We start from the raw sequence: 19,842 nt of genomic DNA, 5'->3' as shown, positions 1-19,842 counted from the left end.
CATCTTAACAGATGCACAAAAAGCATTTGGAAAACTCTAATACCTATTCCTGATTAAAAACTCTAAGAAAAGGAGAATAGAAGGAAAATTTCTCAACCTGATGAAAAGCATTTATGGAAACTGTATACTTAACATCATATTTCATGATGAAAGAATGATTTCCCCCATATGATTAGAAACAAGATGATAACTGCCCTTAATCTTTCTACTCAAAATTGTACTGGAGTTTCTAGCCTGTGCAGTCCAATAGGAAAAAGAAATGAGAAGCATTCAGATTGGAAGAGAAGTAAACGATCTATACTCAGACAATACAACTCACCTATGTGGATAATTGGATGGAATCTATGAAACAGCTTCTAGAACTAATAAGTGAATTTCGTGATATTGCAGCCAAGCTATCAGATAACTGCAGCCCTAGCCGTCATTTTGTTTGCAACCTCATGATAGACCTTAAGCCAGAGCATCCAGTTAGACCTCTCCCAAATTGCACCACAGAAACTCTGAGATAGTAAATGTTGTTTTAAGCCAATATTTAACATTTTGGGCTTATTGATTATGCTGCAACAGATAGCTAATATAGCCATTGCCTATTCATTCATTTAACATTTATTATTTCCTAACTCTGAGCTAGGCACTGTTCTTGGTGTTAGGGATACAGTGGCAAAAAAAAAAAAAAAAAGCAAGGTTCCTGCTTTCATGGAGCTTATATTTTGATGGGGATGGGAGAGCAGCAAGAGACAGGCAATAAATGAGTAAACTAATTAATAATAATAACAAGAGATAAGTGCTTTGGTGAGGTAATATGATGGGGGGATCGTTACTTGAGAAAGGTTTTTCCAGAAGAACTTACGCTATTTCAACAACAACTTGAATGATGTGACGATCTGGGGACAAATTTTTCCAGGCATAGAGTTCAACAATAGCAAAGGCCCAGAGGTGATAATAAACTTGTCTCTTTCCAGGTCCAGCAAAGTGATGGTAAGGGCCGGATCTTGAAAAACAGGAATCAGCAAACTTGTCTTCTAGGTCAAATCCTGCCCAAGTCCTGTTCCAGTACAGCCTACAAGCTAAAAATGGCTTTTACATTTTTAGAGGGTTGTATGAAAAAGAAGAAGGAGGAGAAGATGTGACAAAGATCCTATGTGGCCCACAAAGCCTAAAACATCTAGGTTCTTCACAGGAAAATTTCTTCACAGGAAAAGTTTACAGGCACCCATAGTAGGATTTCATTGGTTAGTATAAAGAATTTATACTTAATTTTCTTTAAATTTTTTTTATTTCTTCTTTTTATTGTGGAATAGTATTCCATTGTATGGATGTATCACTCTTTGTTATCTATTACTTAGTGGAAGAACATTTGGGTGATTTCCAGTTTGGGGGGATTAGGAACAAAGCCACTAAAAAAATTGAAATACACATATTTAAAGTGCACAGTCTGATGGATTTTGGCAAATGTATACATCCACTTATGTCCAGTCTAATCAAGATGTAGAACATTTCTATCAATATAACTGCCATGAGTTCTCTGCTGTCCTTTTCCAGTCAATCTCCCCTAACAATTATTCTGATTTCCTTCACCATAACTTCCTCCCGCCGTCCCAGAAGTTCATATAAATGGAACCATATAGCATGTAAGAAGATGCTATATGATGCCATATGCTCCTTTTACCCAAGAAGAATTAGTAAGCAATTGAAAGTTTTTGAGAGCGAAATTGGCACAATCTGATATTTATTTTAAATTATCTTCTTGGCTACTGTGTGAAGGATGATGAGTAGACAATAGTGTGCCCCTTAAGTATTCTTCTTCTTCCCATCTTCTGGGGGGATATATGGCTCGATAATATTCCTGGCCAGACCAGAATTTACAGGTCAACTTCAACTACATAGAGCAAAGCTCGATTCAAGAGTTCCATTCAAGGCACTCGAACAGTTTCTGCCGTTCCAGGCTCTCCCGGCAGGTGGCGCCAGAGCCCAGTTCCTGGCCTGCCTCGCCGAGTCCGCGCGCGGCAGTGAGAGCCGGACGCCACCGAACGCCGCCAGACGGCTCCCCGCGGCGATTTCTGCGCTAGTGGCTGCGCGCCCCCAGAGGTCCGGGTTTGCGCTGAAGTTGGGGAGCCGTGAGGATCCCCCCCGTGGGTGTCGCGCCCCGGCCTCGGCCGCACCTCGGGCTGGCAAGCCACGTGTGCCCGCCTCCGACCCTCGGCAGAGGCGTCGTAGGCCAGGAAGAGCTGAAGTTCTGCGGCACCGGCGTCCGTCCCGGGACGGTCCTTTCCGCTGCAACTTTCTCTGGATAGAGGGTGCGTGCGGATGGATCCCGACAGGGAGCGCTTTGGAGAGGCTACCCACCCATGGGAAGAGGTGGCCCGTTGGGTTTAGAGCCAAGGAAAGGAGCGGGCGTGTAAACTAGGCTTTGGAGGGAAGTAATGGGAGGGGCGCGTGAGGCAGGTTGGAGGGCAGAGAGGACAGCCCGGACCGACTCTGATTGTCAGGCAACAGACGGGAGTGGCATGGGGCAAGGAAAGTGAAGTACGTAAGCTTGTTTGGGTGGAGGGTTGCCTAGGGAAACGGAGCACTTGAGAGCCTCTTCTTTCCCCTCTGCAGCCTCCTCTTTGGTGCTGAAGTCACGACCCCATCGATTTCTCCTTCCTCCCACCCCTCCCGCTCTCCTTCAGCCTGAGGGAACCCGAGGCGCAGAGGGCTGAGAATGAGGCGATAGTGGAGGATGAAGACATAGCCTTGGAGCCCCGAGGACAATGAAACCGACGCCCCTGCTGCAGCTGGCGCTGCTTCTTGTCCTGCCCAGGAGCCTGAGGGGGAAAGGGTGTCCTTCTCCGCCCTGCAAATGCCACCAGGAGGACGACTTCAGAGTCACCTGCAAGGATATCCACCGCATCCCCAACTTACCGCCCAGTACGCAGACCCTGTGAGTACCTGGGAGAGGAGAGGGGAGGACTCAGGAGCCAAAGTCGGCTGGAAAAGGTGGATGGAAGTGCACAAAAAGAGCTTGAGAGGGTTGTGTGTGCGTGCGTGTGTGTGTGTGTGTGTGCGCGCGCAGTGAGTAAAAACTCCATCGACCAAACGTGGGATTGCTGACGCTCGAGTTACTCATAACACAGAAAAAGTTAACGAAAAAAGTTAACGAAATTTTAGTGCAAGGTGAAAAGTGAGAGTTGTTCTTTCTAAAGAGCTGCTGTTCTGCACTTTGCCTACTCCCAGCCCTGGCTGAATCTTAATTTTACTTAAGATGTAAATAAGATTAATAGCAACTCAAAAACGGATCCTTTTGATCTTACTTTGGGTGATGAAAATTGCAAAAAAAAAGGGGGGGGTTTCAACTTTTAATCTTTCTAGATGGGAAATTATCTTAGCAGGTCTCTTGGTTCATCAAACAGTTGACAAAAATTTAATCAGGGCTCTTTTAAAAACACAGTCGTCCCTCGGTATACATGGGGGATTGGTTCCAGGACCCCTGTGTACACTCAAATCAGAGGATGCTCAAGTATAGCATTTGCATATCACCTATGCACATCCTCCTGTATACTTTAGATCATCTCTAAATTACGTATAATACCTAATACAATGTAAAAGCTATGTAAATAGTTGCCAGTGTGTGGCAAATCCAGGTTATGCTTTTTGGAACCTTCTGGAATTTTGTTCCCCCAAATATTTTCAATCCAGTGTTGGTTGAATCTGCAGATATGAAACCTGCCCAGATGGACGGTCAACTGAATATCCTTTATACTTTGTCTGGAATTCACTTTGTATGAGTTATTTACTCAAATGTGAGATACCCACTGATGTAGTGCATCCAAAAATCTCCTTTGGCTTTGGCATGGTAGAGGTATAAAGAGATGAAATTTCATAAAGTACATTTTTATCTGCGTGTTAAATGTTACCAGATTAGAAACTTGATGTTAAATGAGTTTTGTGTACATCTGTTCCTTAACAGATGTTGAAATCAACAATTGAAAGGATAATTGTAAACAAGGGAAGAAGGCTTTCTTGGGTGATTAGAAATAGAACGGTAGGAAAGAATAGTAAGACAATCTGGTTTTACTGTTTACTTAACTGGTTAAACCCAGTTAAGGTACAAAAGCTCAGGTTATTAAAGAAAATGTAGGTAAGTGGAAAGCAATGGTGAAGTTGTATTTAAGATTTCCTCAAGAATTCAGCTCATAGGGACATTCAACAGTGGGTTATGAACGTTTTGGACACAGGTGTGTATTTCTGTGCTGCGATATCTCAGTTTCTTATCTCACCTGGGTCAATTAGTGTAATAACATCCAGTGAATAACATTCATTCTCGGGCTTCCCTGGTGGTGCAGTGGTTAGGAATCCACCTGCCAATACAGGGGGCGCAGGTTCGAGCCCTGGTCTGGGAAGATCCCACATGCGGTGGAGCAACTAAGCCTGTGCACCACAGCTACTGAGCCTGCGCTCTAGAGCCTGCGAGCCACAGCTACTGAAGCCCGCACACTTAGAGCCCGTGCTCCACAACAAGAGAAGCCACCGCAGTGAGAAGCCCGCACACCAGAACGAAGAGCAGCCCCCGCTTGCCACAACTAGAGAAAGCCTGCGTGCAGTAACGAAGATCTCCATGCTGCCACTACAGAATAAAATACGTTCTTATCCTCTTGATTAAACCCCTGCATTGACTCCCCATGTCTCCCATGATAAAACCCTTTTGTACAACCTACAAGATCCCTTAAGACGTAGCCCAGTCTTTCAAACCTCATGGCTCCTACTCTGTCACACTTTTCACTCCTACTGAACAGAATTTCTGGCACTTTCCCCAAAGTTCTTTGCTCTCACAACTAACTGCCTAGGCCTTCCCTTCCACATTCTCTTCCCTCTGCCTAAAGCAACTTTTCCCTTTTCTTCATCTGGCTGATGCCTACTCCAAGGTCCAGATTAGGTGTCAACTCCTTCAGGAAGCCTTTCCTGGTCCATGACCCCTAGGCTGGGTGAGCGACCTTCTCCACAACATTCTGTGCATTCACCCTGTCCTAGCCCTTACACACAGCTTTTCCGTAACTGGATATTTCTTTGAGTGCCTGTCTAAGCAGGATGTGAGCTTCTCTAATGCAGGGACCCTGTCATCAACTCTGGAACTACTCTGATGCTCAAAAAAAAGCTTGTTAGGTGAATGAAAGAACGAACAAATATGCTGGTCTCAGATTGTCTGCTGTGTGTGGGGAGAAAGGAGGCCAGAGACATCACGACTTCAGAGACTTCTTTAAGGGGAGCAGAACTTCAAGAGTCATTGAAGAGAAATGTGGCTCTGGCAGTGGAAGGGAAGCTGGAATCATTCTGTGTATAGTTCCACCAAGTGATGAGACAGGTAGTGTCAGAGAAAGAGCAATGAAATCAGAGTCAGGATACACATCTCTTCCTCCCTCTCTCACTAACTGTGAAATTAGGTGAGATAATTTATGTGGCAGGACCCAACTTTCCTTCAGGGTAAAAGGAGGGTTCCATTAGGTTCTTTCTGATGCCTGTGATGCAATGAGAATAGTCTGAGGAAATCCACTGAATCACTGGATAAAGACAGTAGTGGGGAGAATCTGACCTTGAAAACAGTGGGAAGGTGGGGAGAGGGAGGGCAGGAGGGGAGCTGTTCTGAAGAATGAAGTTATCCTGAGATAGAGAAGAGAAAATTGATGAAAAGTATAGGTTAAAGAGCATGCTAATTTGAACAATGACCGCAGCCCTGGGCAAAAGTAGCAGAATGATTTTCAAATCTTTTGGGGGCAGTAGAACTCTTCTGTGAAAGGAAAGCTTATGAGAGAAGTCAAATATGTAAAGCTAACAATCATACTGTGCTTTTTCCTGTTCTCAGTACTTTATACCAACTCACCCATTGAATCCTCACAAAACCAAATCTAGTAGACGATTTTATTACTCTCATTTTATAGATGAGAAAACTGAGGCACAACAGAAATGAAGCTATTTGCTCAATGTCACACAACTTGTAAGCGGTACTGCCAGGATGTGAAATACTGCAGAGCTGCACCCTGAGCCCCCTGCTTTCAGAGGAAAATGGGTCTCACCCTGCCAGCTCTTCCCCAGTATGGTCGTGAGGCTTTGGAGAAAAAAGTTTGAAAGCTAGTGATGTCCAATAAGCCACAGATAACCTTGGGGGCTATTGTCCCTAGAAATATGCAGTAACTCAGAAAATGGGAGGGTAAGAGGAAAATAAAACAAGGAAAGAAAGAAGGAGGGAAAGAAGAAATTGGGAGGGAGGATTGGGACAGAGGGAGGAAAAGAAAGACTACATCTATCGTACAAGGCCTTCCCTGCTGGAGCAAACCAGATCCTTGTCATTAAAAACCTATTCTAAGTGGTAACCCCTATTCCAAATACAGATGCTGTTTAACCATTGCCTAGCCATTTTACAAATTACTATGGTGCAATTTTCCCTAACCCTTACCTTCTATCCACATAGTATGGTGCTGAAAGGTAAAGAGATTGCCTCTTTCTTCACCACCCATACACCTGTCACATGGGCTGGGTGGGAGTTATACTGTTTATGGCTCCCACTGAAACAGTGGTTCGGAATCTTTTCTTCCACTTCCCCCCCTCCAAATGGGCATGATACACTCTCTTTATAACAGTGGTTCTAACTAGGTGAGAAGTGAGGGAGAGCTGGTATCCCTACTCCCTGGTGGAACATTCTAGAATCTTTGATATACAGGTAGTCTGAAAAAATTGCTCCTTCCAATTGAGAAGTACTGATTTAAGGGAACGTTAATGAAGCAAGAAGAATAAAATTTAAGTTTTCATGTATAATTATAGATCATATTACCTTAACACCAAGGATAACAAGATTGACCCATCACTCTCATTCAGAGAGTTGCCATTTGCTACTTCTGTGTATAGGAGACCATCCCTTCTCTGAATGAGGAGGTAGATGAGGTTAGACGGCTGTTCTGGATTTCTGTGGATTCTTCCTCAAGAAAGTGCTGCCTTACCTTGCCTTATCCTTTTAACCCACCTGCTTTTAGTTTTATGATGGTGACAATCATTGCCTCCACCCCCTCCATCCCCCGCCTTCCAGAGTCTAGGGCCTCAGTGAAGTAGTGGTTTGTCCATCACGCACTTGTGTGCCTTCAGAAATGTTTCTGAAAGAGTTGTAGCTATTGTTTTCGGGTTCTGCATTTTGCTTCAGTTTTTAGTCATTTGCATTCTGTATCTGTGTCTCTAATTGATGGCCTGTCCTGGTGTCTTCTAAACTGAAGATGGTAACTCACCATCTTCAGGATTTTTGCCTTCTCTGTGTTCTATCTGTGCTATTATTTACTCAATATTTTTAGGTTGACTCACTTCTTCAACTAAAAGAAATCTGTTTAGAAGGCTTATATTGTGACTATAAATGGAAAATTAGCACGCCTTGCTCTAAATAGGAGGTAACTAGAAAACTAAATACAATTAAAACATAAATGTAATTCTATTCTAGCTCGAGACTATTGTCTTTGAATGTTCTGAGCCTGAGGCTGCCTTCTCTTTGTTATAAAGGAAGTTTAATAAGTGTTCGAGAAGTATCAAAGAGATATCAATCCACCAATCCTTGGTGGTGTCAGAAAGACTGAAGGACAATGGAAAAGGGAATCACTTTCTCACTGTGTGATTCAATATTATTTAATGCCATGTGGGCATTCCACCTAAAATAATCTCAAGTATCTCCAAATCACACCTGTTTTACACTTAGGGAAATGTGGATTCATTCTACATTTCACAATTACTTCAGTTACAATTAGCGGTCATAACCTGAATAACATTTGGCTTCAACCTAAAGAGAAGCCCTCTGCTTCAGCACCCATATGCTGTCCAAACATGGACCAATACTTTGTGTCTTATAAAGGCAGCTTCACTTCACACTTCCAGGCTCTGTGATTTATTCTCTGTTATTCTGTGTGAGTATGTGTGTGTGTATATCAGTCAAGGTTTTCATTGGTAAGTAACAGAAAACCCGCTGTGTCTAGCTTAAGGAGAAAAGAAATATTTTGAAAGAATTACATATAATTTACAGAATCATCGTAGAACCAGGCTTTGAAAATAGGCCAAGGCCCACAGCAGGCAGGAAGTTGGAACCACCGCCAACCATCTGGTTGGAACAACTCCATGGACAATACTGTGATCACAGCCACAGAACATCTGTGGTGCTGGGCACCCAGTTGTATAGCTGCTGGACTATCTGTGTGCTGTCATAACTAATTTCTCAATTGTCCCTGCCTCTTTGAATCACCAGCCAGAGAATGATATCCTATGTGAGAGCAACTGATTATCTGGTGTAGGTTACCTGCTGTGTCCTAGCTGCTGGGGGTAGGAAGAGGAAAGAGGTCTCCCTTTATCATTTTTGGTGTCAGCAGTAGGAGATGCAGAATAGTGTCCTTCTAATATTACACACAATGGGGAATTTCCCACCAAAGAGGGGCCGTATGCCCTCCACATGGCTCATCACTTCTTTCATTCTGCAAATGTTTATTAAGCACTGGCTATATTCCAGACACTGTGCTAAGCTCTGGATTTGGTGGAGAATGATGCCAACATGTCCCTGTCCTCAGGGGTCTCACAGTCTAGTGTGGAAGCTGAATATTAATCCAATAATCCCATAAAATTGTAATTAGAATTGTGTAAGTGTGCTGAGAGTATACTTGGTGGAAATGGGTGGGTGGGGGGGTTAACTTTGACTGGGGTTCAAAGAAGGCTTTGAGCTGTATCCTGAACCAGTAGAATTTGGGTATAAGCGTTTCATGAAGGGTGAGGAAGCATTGTTCCAGGAGATGGAACTGCTCATTTGAAGAACTTTGGAGAATTCTAACTTAAATGCTGAAGGGTTTGATTAATTCACTTGGGACAAAGATATTGATGGGCAACAAAATATGTACTACATACTTTCTTCATAATACAATACAGGTCAAAGTGAATTCTGATGTCAGTGGGGGCAGCTTTTGTGTCCAAAGAAGGCTTTTGAGGGTAACTGGTTTTAAAAACAAATATTTGACTCATTAAGGTAATAAATGTAAAACCTAGGGGTTTTTTTTTGAGTTTTCCATGTATTTATTATTTTATTTGTAAATCTAATTGTAACAATTACTTTAAGGAAGAGTTTATAATTTAATAATATCTTAATAAGTACTTTAATAAAATAATAAGTAGTTTAAATGTATACAAATGTAATATATTTTCTTTTAAAGCATGTGAATATTTGACAAAACTTTCCAAATACTTGGAAAATTCTAGAAAGTCTATTAAATTAAATCTTATAAGTACCGGGAATCCTAAGTTTTTAGATATCCCAGTGCTCTTTACGGGGCAGGAGAATAAAGTGGTTAAGAGCATGCTCTCTGGAGTGAGGTCATGTGGGTTGAATGGCTTGCTGTACTGTTTCCTAGGTATGCTCTTGAGAATGTAGGAGAGAAAAAAATTTCCCCCTACCCTTCTAAGTTCTCGGCTGGGGCCTCTGTAACAGTAACAGATTAACAAAAGAAAAGCATACAAATTTATTTAATATAAGTTTTACATGACATGACACAGAGCTTTCACAAGGAAATGAAGACCCCAAGAAGCTATTATACCTGAGCGTCTTTATGCTAGTTTTGATGAAGCATGGTGAGCCATGGAACAATATGACAAGACAAAAAAAGGTGTGAGCTAAGTGTAATAAACGGGCAAACAGCAAAGTCTGTTCACTCAGATTCCTCTTGCCTTCCCTCTGTCTTTAGAGATAGGGATGGTCCTTCCCTCCGGGTATAGGGAGGACCTCTCACCAGAGGGTGTTGTGACCTGCTTTGGGAGAAGGTCAGAAAGTCCTCCCTGCACATGCTGTTTCTCAAATTCCTTAAAATACTCAACATGCCAAAGTTCTGTATTTTGGGGTAGCCTGTCCTAAACCCCATCAGGAACATTGCCTGATTGTTCTGTGCCTCAGTTTCTTCATCTATAAAATAAGGATAAAAGTAGTACCTGCCTCATTGGATTGCTGGGAGGTGTGAATGACCTAACACTGTTAAAGAATAATTTTCAAAGGCAGGTAAAATTATGACTCTCCTACAGCTATAAATTGAACACATTAAAGATTGTGTTTAACTCATTGCAGCGTATTAGTTTCCTAAGACTGCCGTAACAGAGTATCACAAACTGAGGAGCTTACCATAACAGAAATGTATTGTCTCACGGTTCTGGAAGCTAAGTAAGAAATCAAGGTGTTAACACGGCTATGTTCCTCTGAAAGCTCTAGGGAAGAATCCTTCCTGCCTTCTTCAGCTTCTGATGGCCGTGGGAATCCTTGGTGTTCCTTGGCTTGTAGCTGCAGGATGCCAATCTCTGTCTCTTTATTGATGTGGCCTTCTCTCTGTGTGTCTTTGTCTCTGTGTGTCCTTTCCTCATCTTATCACAATCCCAGTCATTGGGTTTAGGGCTCACCCTACTCCAGGATGACCTCAGCTTAACTAATTATATCTACAAACACCCTATTTCCAAATAAGGTCACATACTCAGGTTCCAGGTGGACATGAGTTTTACGGGGACACTAGTCAATCCACAACAAGGAGAAAACTGGTAAGATGTTGCAATCAGCTTAAAGGAGAGTCCACAAAATCAGCACTTTTATAGATGTGGAATACCGAAGTGAACATGCTGATGGAGGCAAAACTAACTTCTTTCGTGTGGGGAAGAGTGGGCAGAGTCAACTGAAGCGCTCACAGGACAGAATTTGCGTGTCCGCAGACAAAATTGTTTCGCCTTGTTGTCAGTCATCTACAACCTACAGAGCTGTAAAGTAGCTCTTGTTGAATCAGACTCAATCTTGGAAGAATGTGCTCTAAATCAATGCATAGTTTTCCACTGAAGCACGATTTTGCCCCTACAATGTGTATAAATTGCTTAGAACAGTTACTGGCTCACGGTAGACATTTACAAGTAAACGCAGTAAAAAATAATTTTCTTTTCAACTTAACTCACAGGTTGAAATAAATTACTCAATCATTCATTTTAAATTGGAGTTGCAAGGGCAATCTATTAGATATTCCAACAGCCCAAGTTAAATAAGACAAAGACCGAACCTACCAAATATGTATTGACTATTCTTAAGCTCAACACAAACATATTGATACTGTGGATCTGAGTTAGCCTCTCATTTCTATTCTTAATTGTAAAATTTCCCAGGCTAAAAGATGTCTATTCAGTAAGCAAGTTGGTCTTCCTCCTCTAACGAACTCTGGTTTTTAAGGAACCATCCACAGGCTTCCTAAGTTCCTTGTAATTAGGGTTGCCCTATCTGAAAGGAACCTTCTCTTGTACCTGTTGTCCAGGTGTAATTAATAGCATTCCTTTCATTCTCAAAGGTGTCCCAATTTGGAGGATAAAATACTAATAGAACATAAAGTCCAGAGGCCCGTAGGACATATGGGGACATTCTTAGCCTTGTTTATTGTCACCGTAACTGGGAGACAATAACTTAAAATGGGTTGGTCTTTCAATACCCCCTCAAAATCTGCAATCCCCACATAGTTAGGTAGCTAGCTTCCTTCACTGCTTCAGTTGATTTTGTGTTTCTTTGGCTCTCTTAAGATACTGAAAGTGTCTTCCCTTCTTGCTTACTGTAGGAGCCTCCGAACCTGTCCCGTCTTCCACCCCTGCCCTCCACAGTCTGTTCACACAGCAGCCAAAGAGCTTTTAAAATGTAGGTCAGGTCATGTCCCTCCTCTACTCAGGAACTTCTAACAGGGTTCCTAGTTATCTCAAGATAAAAACCAAAGTCCTTACAGTTTTGGCCCAAAAAGCCCTATGTGATTCAGACCTTCTTTACTTTTCCAATTTTATTTCTTATTACTTTCATTCATAATCCAGCTTTCACTCCATTGGCCTTGTTGTTCCTCACATTTGTCAGGATTTACACATTTGGTCCTTCCCTGCGTCTCAAACATTATTTTCCCAGACATCCCCACGGTTAACCCCTGCACCTCCTTCAAGTTTCTGTTCAGATGGTACCTTCTCAATAAGGCTTTCCTAATCACTCCATTTAAAATTTAACACTCCTGCTTTAAAACATGTTTTTAATCCATAGCACTTGTCACCTTCCAGTATCTAAGTAATTTGCTTGTTTTTATGTTTCTTGTTTATGTCTTTCTCCACAAGAATATAATCTCCACAAGGGCAAGGTTTTTGTTTTGTTTGTTGTTGTTATTGTTTGTCTGTTTTGTTCAGTTATGTATCCCCAGTGTCCAGAAAAGGCCTGGCATATAATCAATAGTCAGTGAGTATTTGTTTAATAGATGAACAAACGCATGAATGAGTGTCTCCAGAGGCACTCTAATGTTGTCCCATTGGGTTCTTTGCACCCTTTTATAATTCTTTTTCCAAGTCCTTTAGTTTTATTGCCCTGTTAAGACGGATGGAATTCTGCTTTGTTTCGTATTTTTCCTGGCTATCTGGGGCACTACTTCTTTACATACTGAAGTGACATCCACATCTCTCATTGTTTGTTCATATTACTAAAGACCTGTTGATGAAGATCCTTTGAACTGCCACCCCCAAGAAATTAACTACCCCAGTGCTTTCTAAACTTCCCAAAGGTAGGGCTCCTCGGCAAGAGGAAGTGGAGCAGGGCCCCTGGGATAGCTGGGACACTCAGAAGGAATCCAGGGCAAGCAGGACATTCCTTCAAAGCCTTTGGTTTATTTTTTAAATTTAACTTCCAGAAAATTACTAAAATTTTAAATTCTTTTCCATCACGTATTTGTTTTTCATGTGGCTTCTTGTATACCTTCCCGGAGTTATTTCCTTGTACCTTCAGGTTAATGCATCTCTGTATTTGAATATCCCCGTCACTTGATCCACAGAAGTGCCTTGATGCACGGAATGGCAGGCATGAAGGAGGCCAGTGAAGAAGTAGTTTGGGAGGCAGTGCTGTGTGTAAGAGCTCCATGATCAGACCAGCTCTGCAGAGGCCAAGCCCATTCAGTCCTGTTCTCAGAGACCTGGGTCCAGAATGGCTGGTTATGTCACCTGCCCCTGGGTCTAAGTCTGTCTTCGTATATCAGCTCTGATAAAGTAGTAGACATAGAAAACAAATTCACACTACTTAAAATGTGTTGTTAAATGAGTGAACTTTACCTGAATTTATCAATTAATTGAAATAGCTTTTTCCCCTCCAGAGCTGATAAATTAAAATGATATCTTTGATTATTTTAATGTTTCTTGGTTGTACAAGGTATGTTTTCTACCCTTCAGGTTAAGATTTATTCCCAGAGAAAACCATAATTCAAAAAAACACATGCACACCAATGTTCATAGCAGCACTATTTACAATAGCCAGGACATGGAAGCAACCTAAATATCCATCAACAGAGGAATGGATAAAGAACATGTGGTACCTATATACAATGGAATATTACTCAGCCATCAAAAGGAACGAAATTGGGTCATTTGTAGAGACGTGGATGGACCTAGAGACTGTCATACAGAGTGAACTAAGTCAGAAAGAGAAAAGCAAATATCGTATAATAACACATATATGTGGAATCTAGAAAAATGGTATAGATGATCTTATTTGCAAAGCAGAAATAGAGACACAGACGTAGAGAACAAATGTATGGATACCAAAGGGGAAAGGGGTGGGGTGGGAGGAACTGGGAGACTGGGATTGACACATATGCATTATTGATACTATGTATAAAATAGACAACTGATGGGAACATACTATATAGCACAGGGAGCTCTACCTAAGGCACTGTGGTAACCTAAATGGGAGGGAAGTCCAAAAGGGAGGGGATATCTGTATGTGTATGGCTGATTCATTTTGTTGTGCAGTGGAGGCTAACGCATCATTAGCCATACTCCAATAAAAATTAAAAAAAAAAAAGATTTATTAACCAGAGGTTCATGGGCTTCCTAGGGGTCTGTGGTTGGCCTCCTGGGAATCTGTGATAATGTAAAAATTTGTATACAAGAACATTAGGGCATTGCTGAGAGAGTCTACAATTCTTCTCAGATTTTTCAATGAAAATCTTTGGAGGTTTCTTGACCTCCAAAGAAATTCTGTTTTGGCATAATTTGGCATTTTTGTGTAACTGTAAGTATACGTTTGGTATCACCTATAATTCTTTTTATTATAAACATTTTTATTTTACTACAAAGAATGCTTAAACATATATTTAAACAAAAAAAAAGTCTTGATCGTTGAATGTGATATATTTTCTCCTGAATACATTAGTATGGTTACTTTTTTATGCCTCACACTTAGCCTGTCCTTTGAATAGGCTTTTCACACAGAAGTTCACTGAATGTGGCTGTTCTTCAAGCCAATAGTTTAAAAACAGATCTTACAAGTGTCTAATACCTCATGTCTGGCATCAACTCCTCCACACTGACCCTGTTTCCATTTTCACTGAAGCTGGCCAGTGTGCTTCATTACTCTTTAGCCCTTCATTCCTGCAATTAAAAAATCATTGAAGAAAATTTCAAGTATGGGCAAAATGGTCCCATTTGTTCAAAGCTACAAATTGGATTTTAAAGCATTCCATTTAGATGTCAGACACTACTTACTTTGCTTCATTCTTGTGTGAATCCTTAAGATCATTTAGGGTGTTCTGGAAATGTTCAAAACAGATTCTTTTCTTAAAATTACAGAGCAGGCATTTGTGATTTTTAAAGCATCTTATAAATATCACTCTCTTCATGTAGTGACATGTAAATATGGTGTAGGTTTTGCACCATCACAATAGTCCAGAAATTCAAATATTTCATCTTAACTAAACTCCCCACACCCCTTTTGCACCTGGGAAGAGCTCACTGTGTCCCAGTTTTTCTTTCAAAACCACAATCTTTGTATTTATATGATACATAAGCTCTTGGTTTACATTTTCCAAGCATTAGCTTAATTTTACCCACACCCGTGTGTTATCGTAATTACTCAACTCCAGTTAGAGGATTGAACTCGTCTCTTCTTATTGCCAGGTCACTCTGTATTTTGTTATTTCAATCTTTTTGTGAGCTGGGAAACTAGAAGGCTAACTTTGGGTGAAGGATGTGGACTTGAGAATAAATAGGCTCTAAAGGGAGGGTGTCAGTGAGGGGCTTTCCTGTGACAGAGTCCTTAGTGGGCTGGGTGACTGCTCTGTTTCCTTCTCAACACCTTTTTCAATTATTTCTGGCTTCATGGCCATGGTCCAGAGGTTTGAGATGACCAGAAATCTTACCTCTAGATAGATGGCATTTTGTTCTAGTTATTCTTCCTTCCTTTCTTCTTTCTTTTTTCAATAAATATTCATTGATCACCTATTAAATGTAAATACCATTCTAGGCATTGGAGATATATAATAAATGACCTCCTTGACCTTACATTCTAGCAGGGGAAATAGCCACCGAAAATAAATTAATAAATAAATAAGGAAAACACATAAAATGTGATAAGTATAATGGAGAAGAATAAAGGAAGGGGGAGGAGGAATGCCGGAAGTTGCATTTTAAATGGTCAGAGAAGGCCCCACTGAGAAGGTGACATTTGGATAAAGACCTGAAGGATCTAAAAAAAACTAAGCCAGGCTGGTATCTGGGTGGGGGGGATTCTGAGTAAATGCAAAGACCCAGAGTCGGGGGGACAGGAGAAGAACACGCATAATATGTTTAAGAAGTAACAAGAAGAGAAATGTAGCTGGAGCAGAAAGAGTTGTTGGAAATGACATCAGAGCAGTTATAGATCATGTTTACTTTATAGATCATTATAAGGTATGTGTGTGTGTGTGTGTGTGTGTGTGTGTGTGTGTGTGTGTAAAAAATAAATAAATATTTATTTGTTTGTTTTCTGAGTGAGATAAGAAGCTAGTAAGGATTTTTAATCACCCCCCCCCCCAAGAAAAATCGCATGAAAAAAAATACCCCCCATAGGTCAGGGTGTTAACTCACCAACCTTCCGCGTTTCTTATGCATGGATGATATAAGTTTCCAGATATTAACAGAAAAGCCCCGGGGTGGAAGACGAGAGGAGCATGATGCAGGGCTGAGATGCAGCACTGTCAGGGTGCACCTGGGTGAAGCCAGCTGGCTTGTGCATGAACCGGTGGCTGCAGAATGGCTAGAGTAGGAGGCACGTAAGGCTGAGAGGATCTCAAGTGAGATATAAGAGATCTCCAATGTAGTTCACTCTTTGCACCACTCAGAATCTGCCCAAGATTTCCATTATATCCTGCTTCCATACGAAAATATGTTATCTGCAGTTTTGTTGGAATGATATGCCCGTACTTCTTTCCTGAGAGAGAGGAGGATACAAGTCCAATCTGCCACTCCCTTCAAGATGCAATCTTTGCAAAGACATAATGCAGGAGAGTTTCTGACATGAGCTAAAGTCTTCTCTGTTGTGTTTGATCCCAAGCTTGTAATTGATAGTTATCATCTCTCTGCAACTCCAATTCTAGATTTCTTTCTCCTTCGGACAGCACTTTGACTGGCTGGGGTGATTGCCTAGTGGTAGGACCCAGACTTGCACCTCCAAGTGTTCTAAACCCTTAGTTGCCTTGCCCTTTTCAACTATAGTCGCCCCATTTTCTCATTCACCATTATCACTGGCCATAGAAGAACCAAGGTATGTCCCAGTGAAATTCCTGGGTTCTAGACATACTCCTTGCAGCTGCTAATGTGTAGCAGCCACCCCAGCTTCTCCCGGTTCTATTATTCCCATCAGTAGAGAAACTCCTTTATTTTCCTATTCATGCACTGGTACAAGGAGCCCAAATGACCAGGTGGTTATTATAGCATTAGGCCCCCTGTGTTTTACTTTGTGGAAGTTATCTGTCCATCCAGGAACTAGGACCTCTAATCTGGCAGGAATTGAGAGGTTCAAATTCTGGAAGTAGGTCACTGTGGTGATGGTGAGAAAGGCCAATCCTACCAACTCCCCTAGGTCCTCAGACCCAGGTATTCTAGCTGTAAAGAACAGAATAGCATACAGTGGCTATTGGTTCAGTGTGTATACTTCATCAGATCAGATCCCCAACCCTGCAGGACTTAGTCTCCAAGTTGGAACCTTAGCTGAGCCTTTAACGGGTCAGTCCCTCATTTTATTAGGCAGTCTGCTTCTGCATGACGGTAGGACTAGTGGATATGGCGGTCATGCACCCTTTGTTGTGCCTTCTCTGTCTTGAAAGGTGTCTCTTGGTTGAGGGTTGTATTGCACTGTTGCACAAGTCACTTGTTGCGGTATTGTGCAGGATTTCCCACTGGTAGATCAAGCATTTTATAAGCCCTTGAATAGTGGTTCTGGTGGACGTGTTGAGGTCAGGGAAGACAAACTGAAATCTAAAGTAAAAATTCTTTTTAAAATGAATCACTATTTTCTACAGGATGGAAAGGGTCCAGTGTAACCAAACTGCCACCAAATGGCTGGCTGTTTTCTGGGGAAATTTACCTTATCAAGGTTGCAGCATAGGGTTCTGCTGTTGGCAGGTCGGGATTTTACAGAGGCAGTATCTTGACTAGCTGTGATGAAAAGGAGCCCATGTTTGGCTTCAGTCCCTGTCACCATGGCCGTTTCATTCATGTTCACTGCACCATAGAATGGGTCATCTTGTCCAGCTGGTTGTTGAACATCACCTCTAGGGTGGCATCGTAGAAATTTCCTTAGGGTGATCCAGCCTCCCTTTCAATCAATAGACTCCTGGTCTCAGAGATATTAAAGTTTTTTTCCAAAAATGTGCATCTTAAATTAATGAAATAGAGTACCTCTTGATGTAGGTCAAGCAGTATTAGAGTGAAGAATTTGCCACAACAGTAATTTTTAGGGTTAAATTAATGCCTTGATGCCAGAAAACTTGAGTTTCAAAAACAACTAGTTCTTCAGAGTGTTTGGATTTCTGAAAATTGCCATGATTTTTATCTACTATGGTTTATTAATCCAAGTTACTTTTATTACATCATAACAGTTTGAGCAATAATAGGAATTAAATGAGTTCTGTGTACTGCCTTAAAAAGCCTATCACTGTTACGTTATTTTCTTTTGTTGAATTATGTTCTGTGTGTGAACTCTGTGTCCAGCCCCATGCTATGTGTTTTCACATATGATATTTCACTTAGGACTCATGGTAGCTCTGTGAGGTAGATGGTTGACTCAGATGAGGAATCTGAGACCTAGAAATGTCATCTCTCTCATCTTTTATGTCACAACGAGTTGAAGTGAAAGGGTATTCGAACTCGGGTGTCCTAACTCTAAATCCAAGGCTCTCTCTACTATTCTGTAGTTCTCTTCCTAAATAACTCCCCACCACCCTCTCTTAATTGATGTGAAATTCATACAGTGCCCCGAGTAGTGTTTAGTACATTCATAGTGTTGTACAGCCATCACCTCTAGTTCCAAACTCTTCATCACCTCTAACGGAGATCCTGTACTGATGAAGCAGTCTCTTGCCATTCCCCCTCCCCCCAGCCCCTGGCAACCATTAATCTGCTTTCTGTCTCTATGGATTTACCTTTTCTAGACATTTTATATCAATGGAATCATACATATGTGACCTTTGTGTCTGGCTTCTTTTACTTCATGTTTTCACATTTCATCCACGTTGTAGGGATAGAAAGAATGTGGGTGATCAGACGAGTGGCCCAGTGCAAAAGGAGATGTAAAAGGCCAAGCTTGGTTTACTTTCAAGATTTTTCATACAGGTTCATTTCTAACGCACCTGTATAAAAAGGACCCCCACCCCTTGTCTAAACACCTTACACCTTAGATATAATCATCTGAACACCAAAAATGTCCATACTTATTCTCAGAGGCTCAGAGCTACAAAATGACTTTCCCATGTCAAAAGGTTTTAAGAATACCCATCTTGTGAGGGAGAGTGTTTCTAGCCAGTTGGCTGAGGAACTCCATGTTCTTAACCCTTCTGGATCCCCACAGCAATCTTAGTCAACACTTCTACAGAGGGGTGACTTAATAGCAATGCATGAGCCATTATCCATAACTCTTACCCTTTTAAGAGCCAATATTTATGCAAAGGACTTCCCTCTGTTATAGGGAAGCTGAAGAACTCAAACAGTATCCCATTTGTAATGGTGTTTCTTTTAATAATATTTTCCATCTCCGTTAAAAATTTTTAACCAATATGCCAATAAAGGAAATTGGCTAAGAATAAAAAAAGGTTAAATGAGAGAAGTAGATTATTCTTCCCCTTACGTTTACCAGAGTTTACTTCTCAGCTATTTCTTCCCAACCTGCTCTGGACTTGGAGGCAGAAGCTGTATGGTCAAATCCTAGCTCTCCATCAACTCACTGTGTGGAAGACTCTATTTGCTCAACTCACAGGATGAACAAGCTAGTAAGTTGTGCTATACCCACATCATGGAGTGGTTATGAGGATCACGTGAGGTTATGCTAGTAGCATGTACGTGAAATACCTGATAAACCAGAATAAAGCGTTGATCACAGGTTAACTGTTATCACTAATGCAGTAGTGGGTCTGAGAGCCTGTGAGATCTGGCCTGATTTAACCCTTGATGTGGGTATTATATTGCCTCAGGGAGGTCAAGCTTCCATGCAGGGACCATTCAGCAGCTGTTTGGCTTGAGGGTTGCACAGCTTTATTAAGAAGAGCAAACACTTGTCCACTGTGCAAAAGGGACAGTTTAAAGATTTACAAGATTTCTTATCTTCTTCCCGAGATATTCATGCCCGAGAAGTTACTCTTAGTAGGGTAAAGTGACCGAAATTCTAGCTGGGAGGGTCTCTGTCCCAATAAGGCCCATAAATCTCTAGGAAGGGTTTATCTGTTCTGTGTCAGAGTTTGGCTGAAAGGCTTGTTAGTATTTCCAAACTCTCCAGATGCCCCTATTTAATGCTTGGCTGGCCTTCTTATG

General features: G+C 41.5%; 1 protein-coding gene across 2 annotated transcripts in view; it reads left to right on the top strand.

Annotated features, from left to right (window-relative positions):
• Positions 1-2,753: 2,753 nt before the first annotated feature.
• Positions 2,754-19,842, top strand: part of TSHR (thyroid stimulating hormone receptor) — a gene marked incomplete at both ends in the record, with an annotated part of 164,017 nt that continues 146,928 nt past the window's right edge. For both annotated transcript variants that reach the window (XM_079913184.1, XM_079913185.1), the window contains one exon: positions 2,754-2,923. In XM_079913184.1, coding sequence (XP_079769310.1) covers positions 2,754-2,923 — 170 coding nt within the window. The remainder of the gene's footprint in view (positions 2,924-19,842) is intronic.

Source organism: Stenella coeruleoalba, assembly GCF_951394435.1.
Source record: "Stenella coeruleoalba genome assembly, chromosome: 2".
NCBI lineage: Eukaryota > Metazoa > Chordata > Mammalia > Artiodactyla > Delphinidae > Stenella > Stenella coeruleoalba.
The sequence above is the reverse complement of the archived record's forward strand: the minus strand, read 5'-3'. Positions and strand labels throughout refer to the sequence as shown.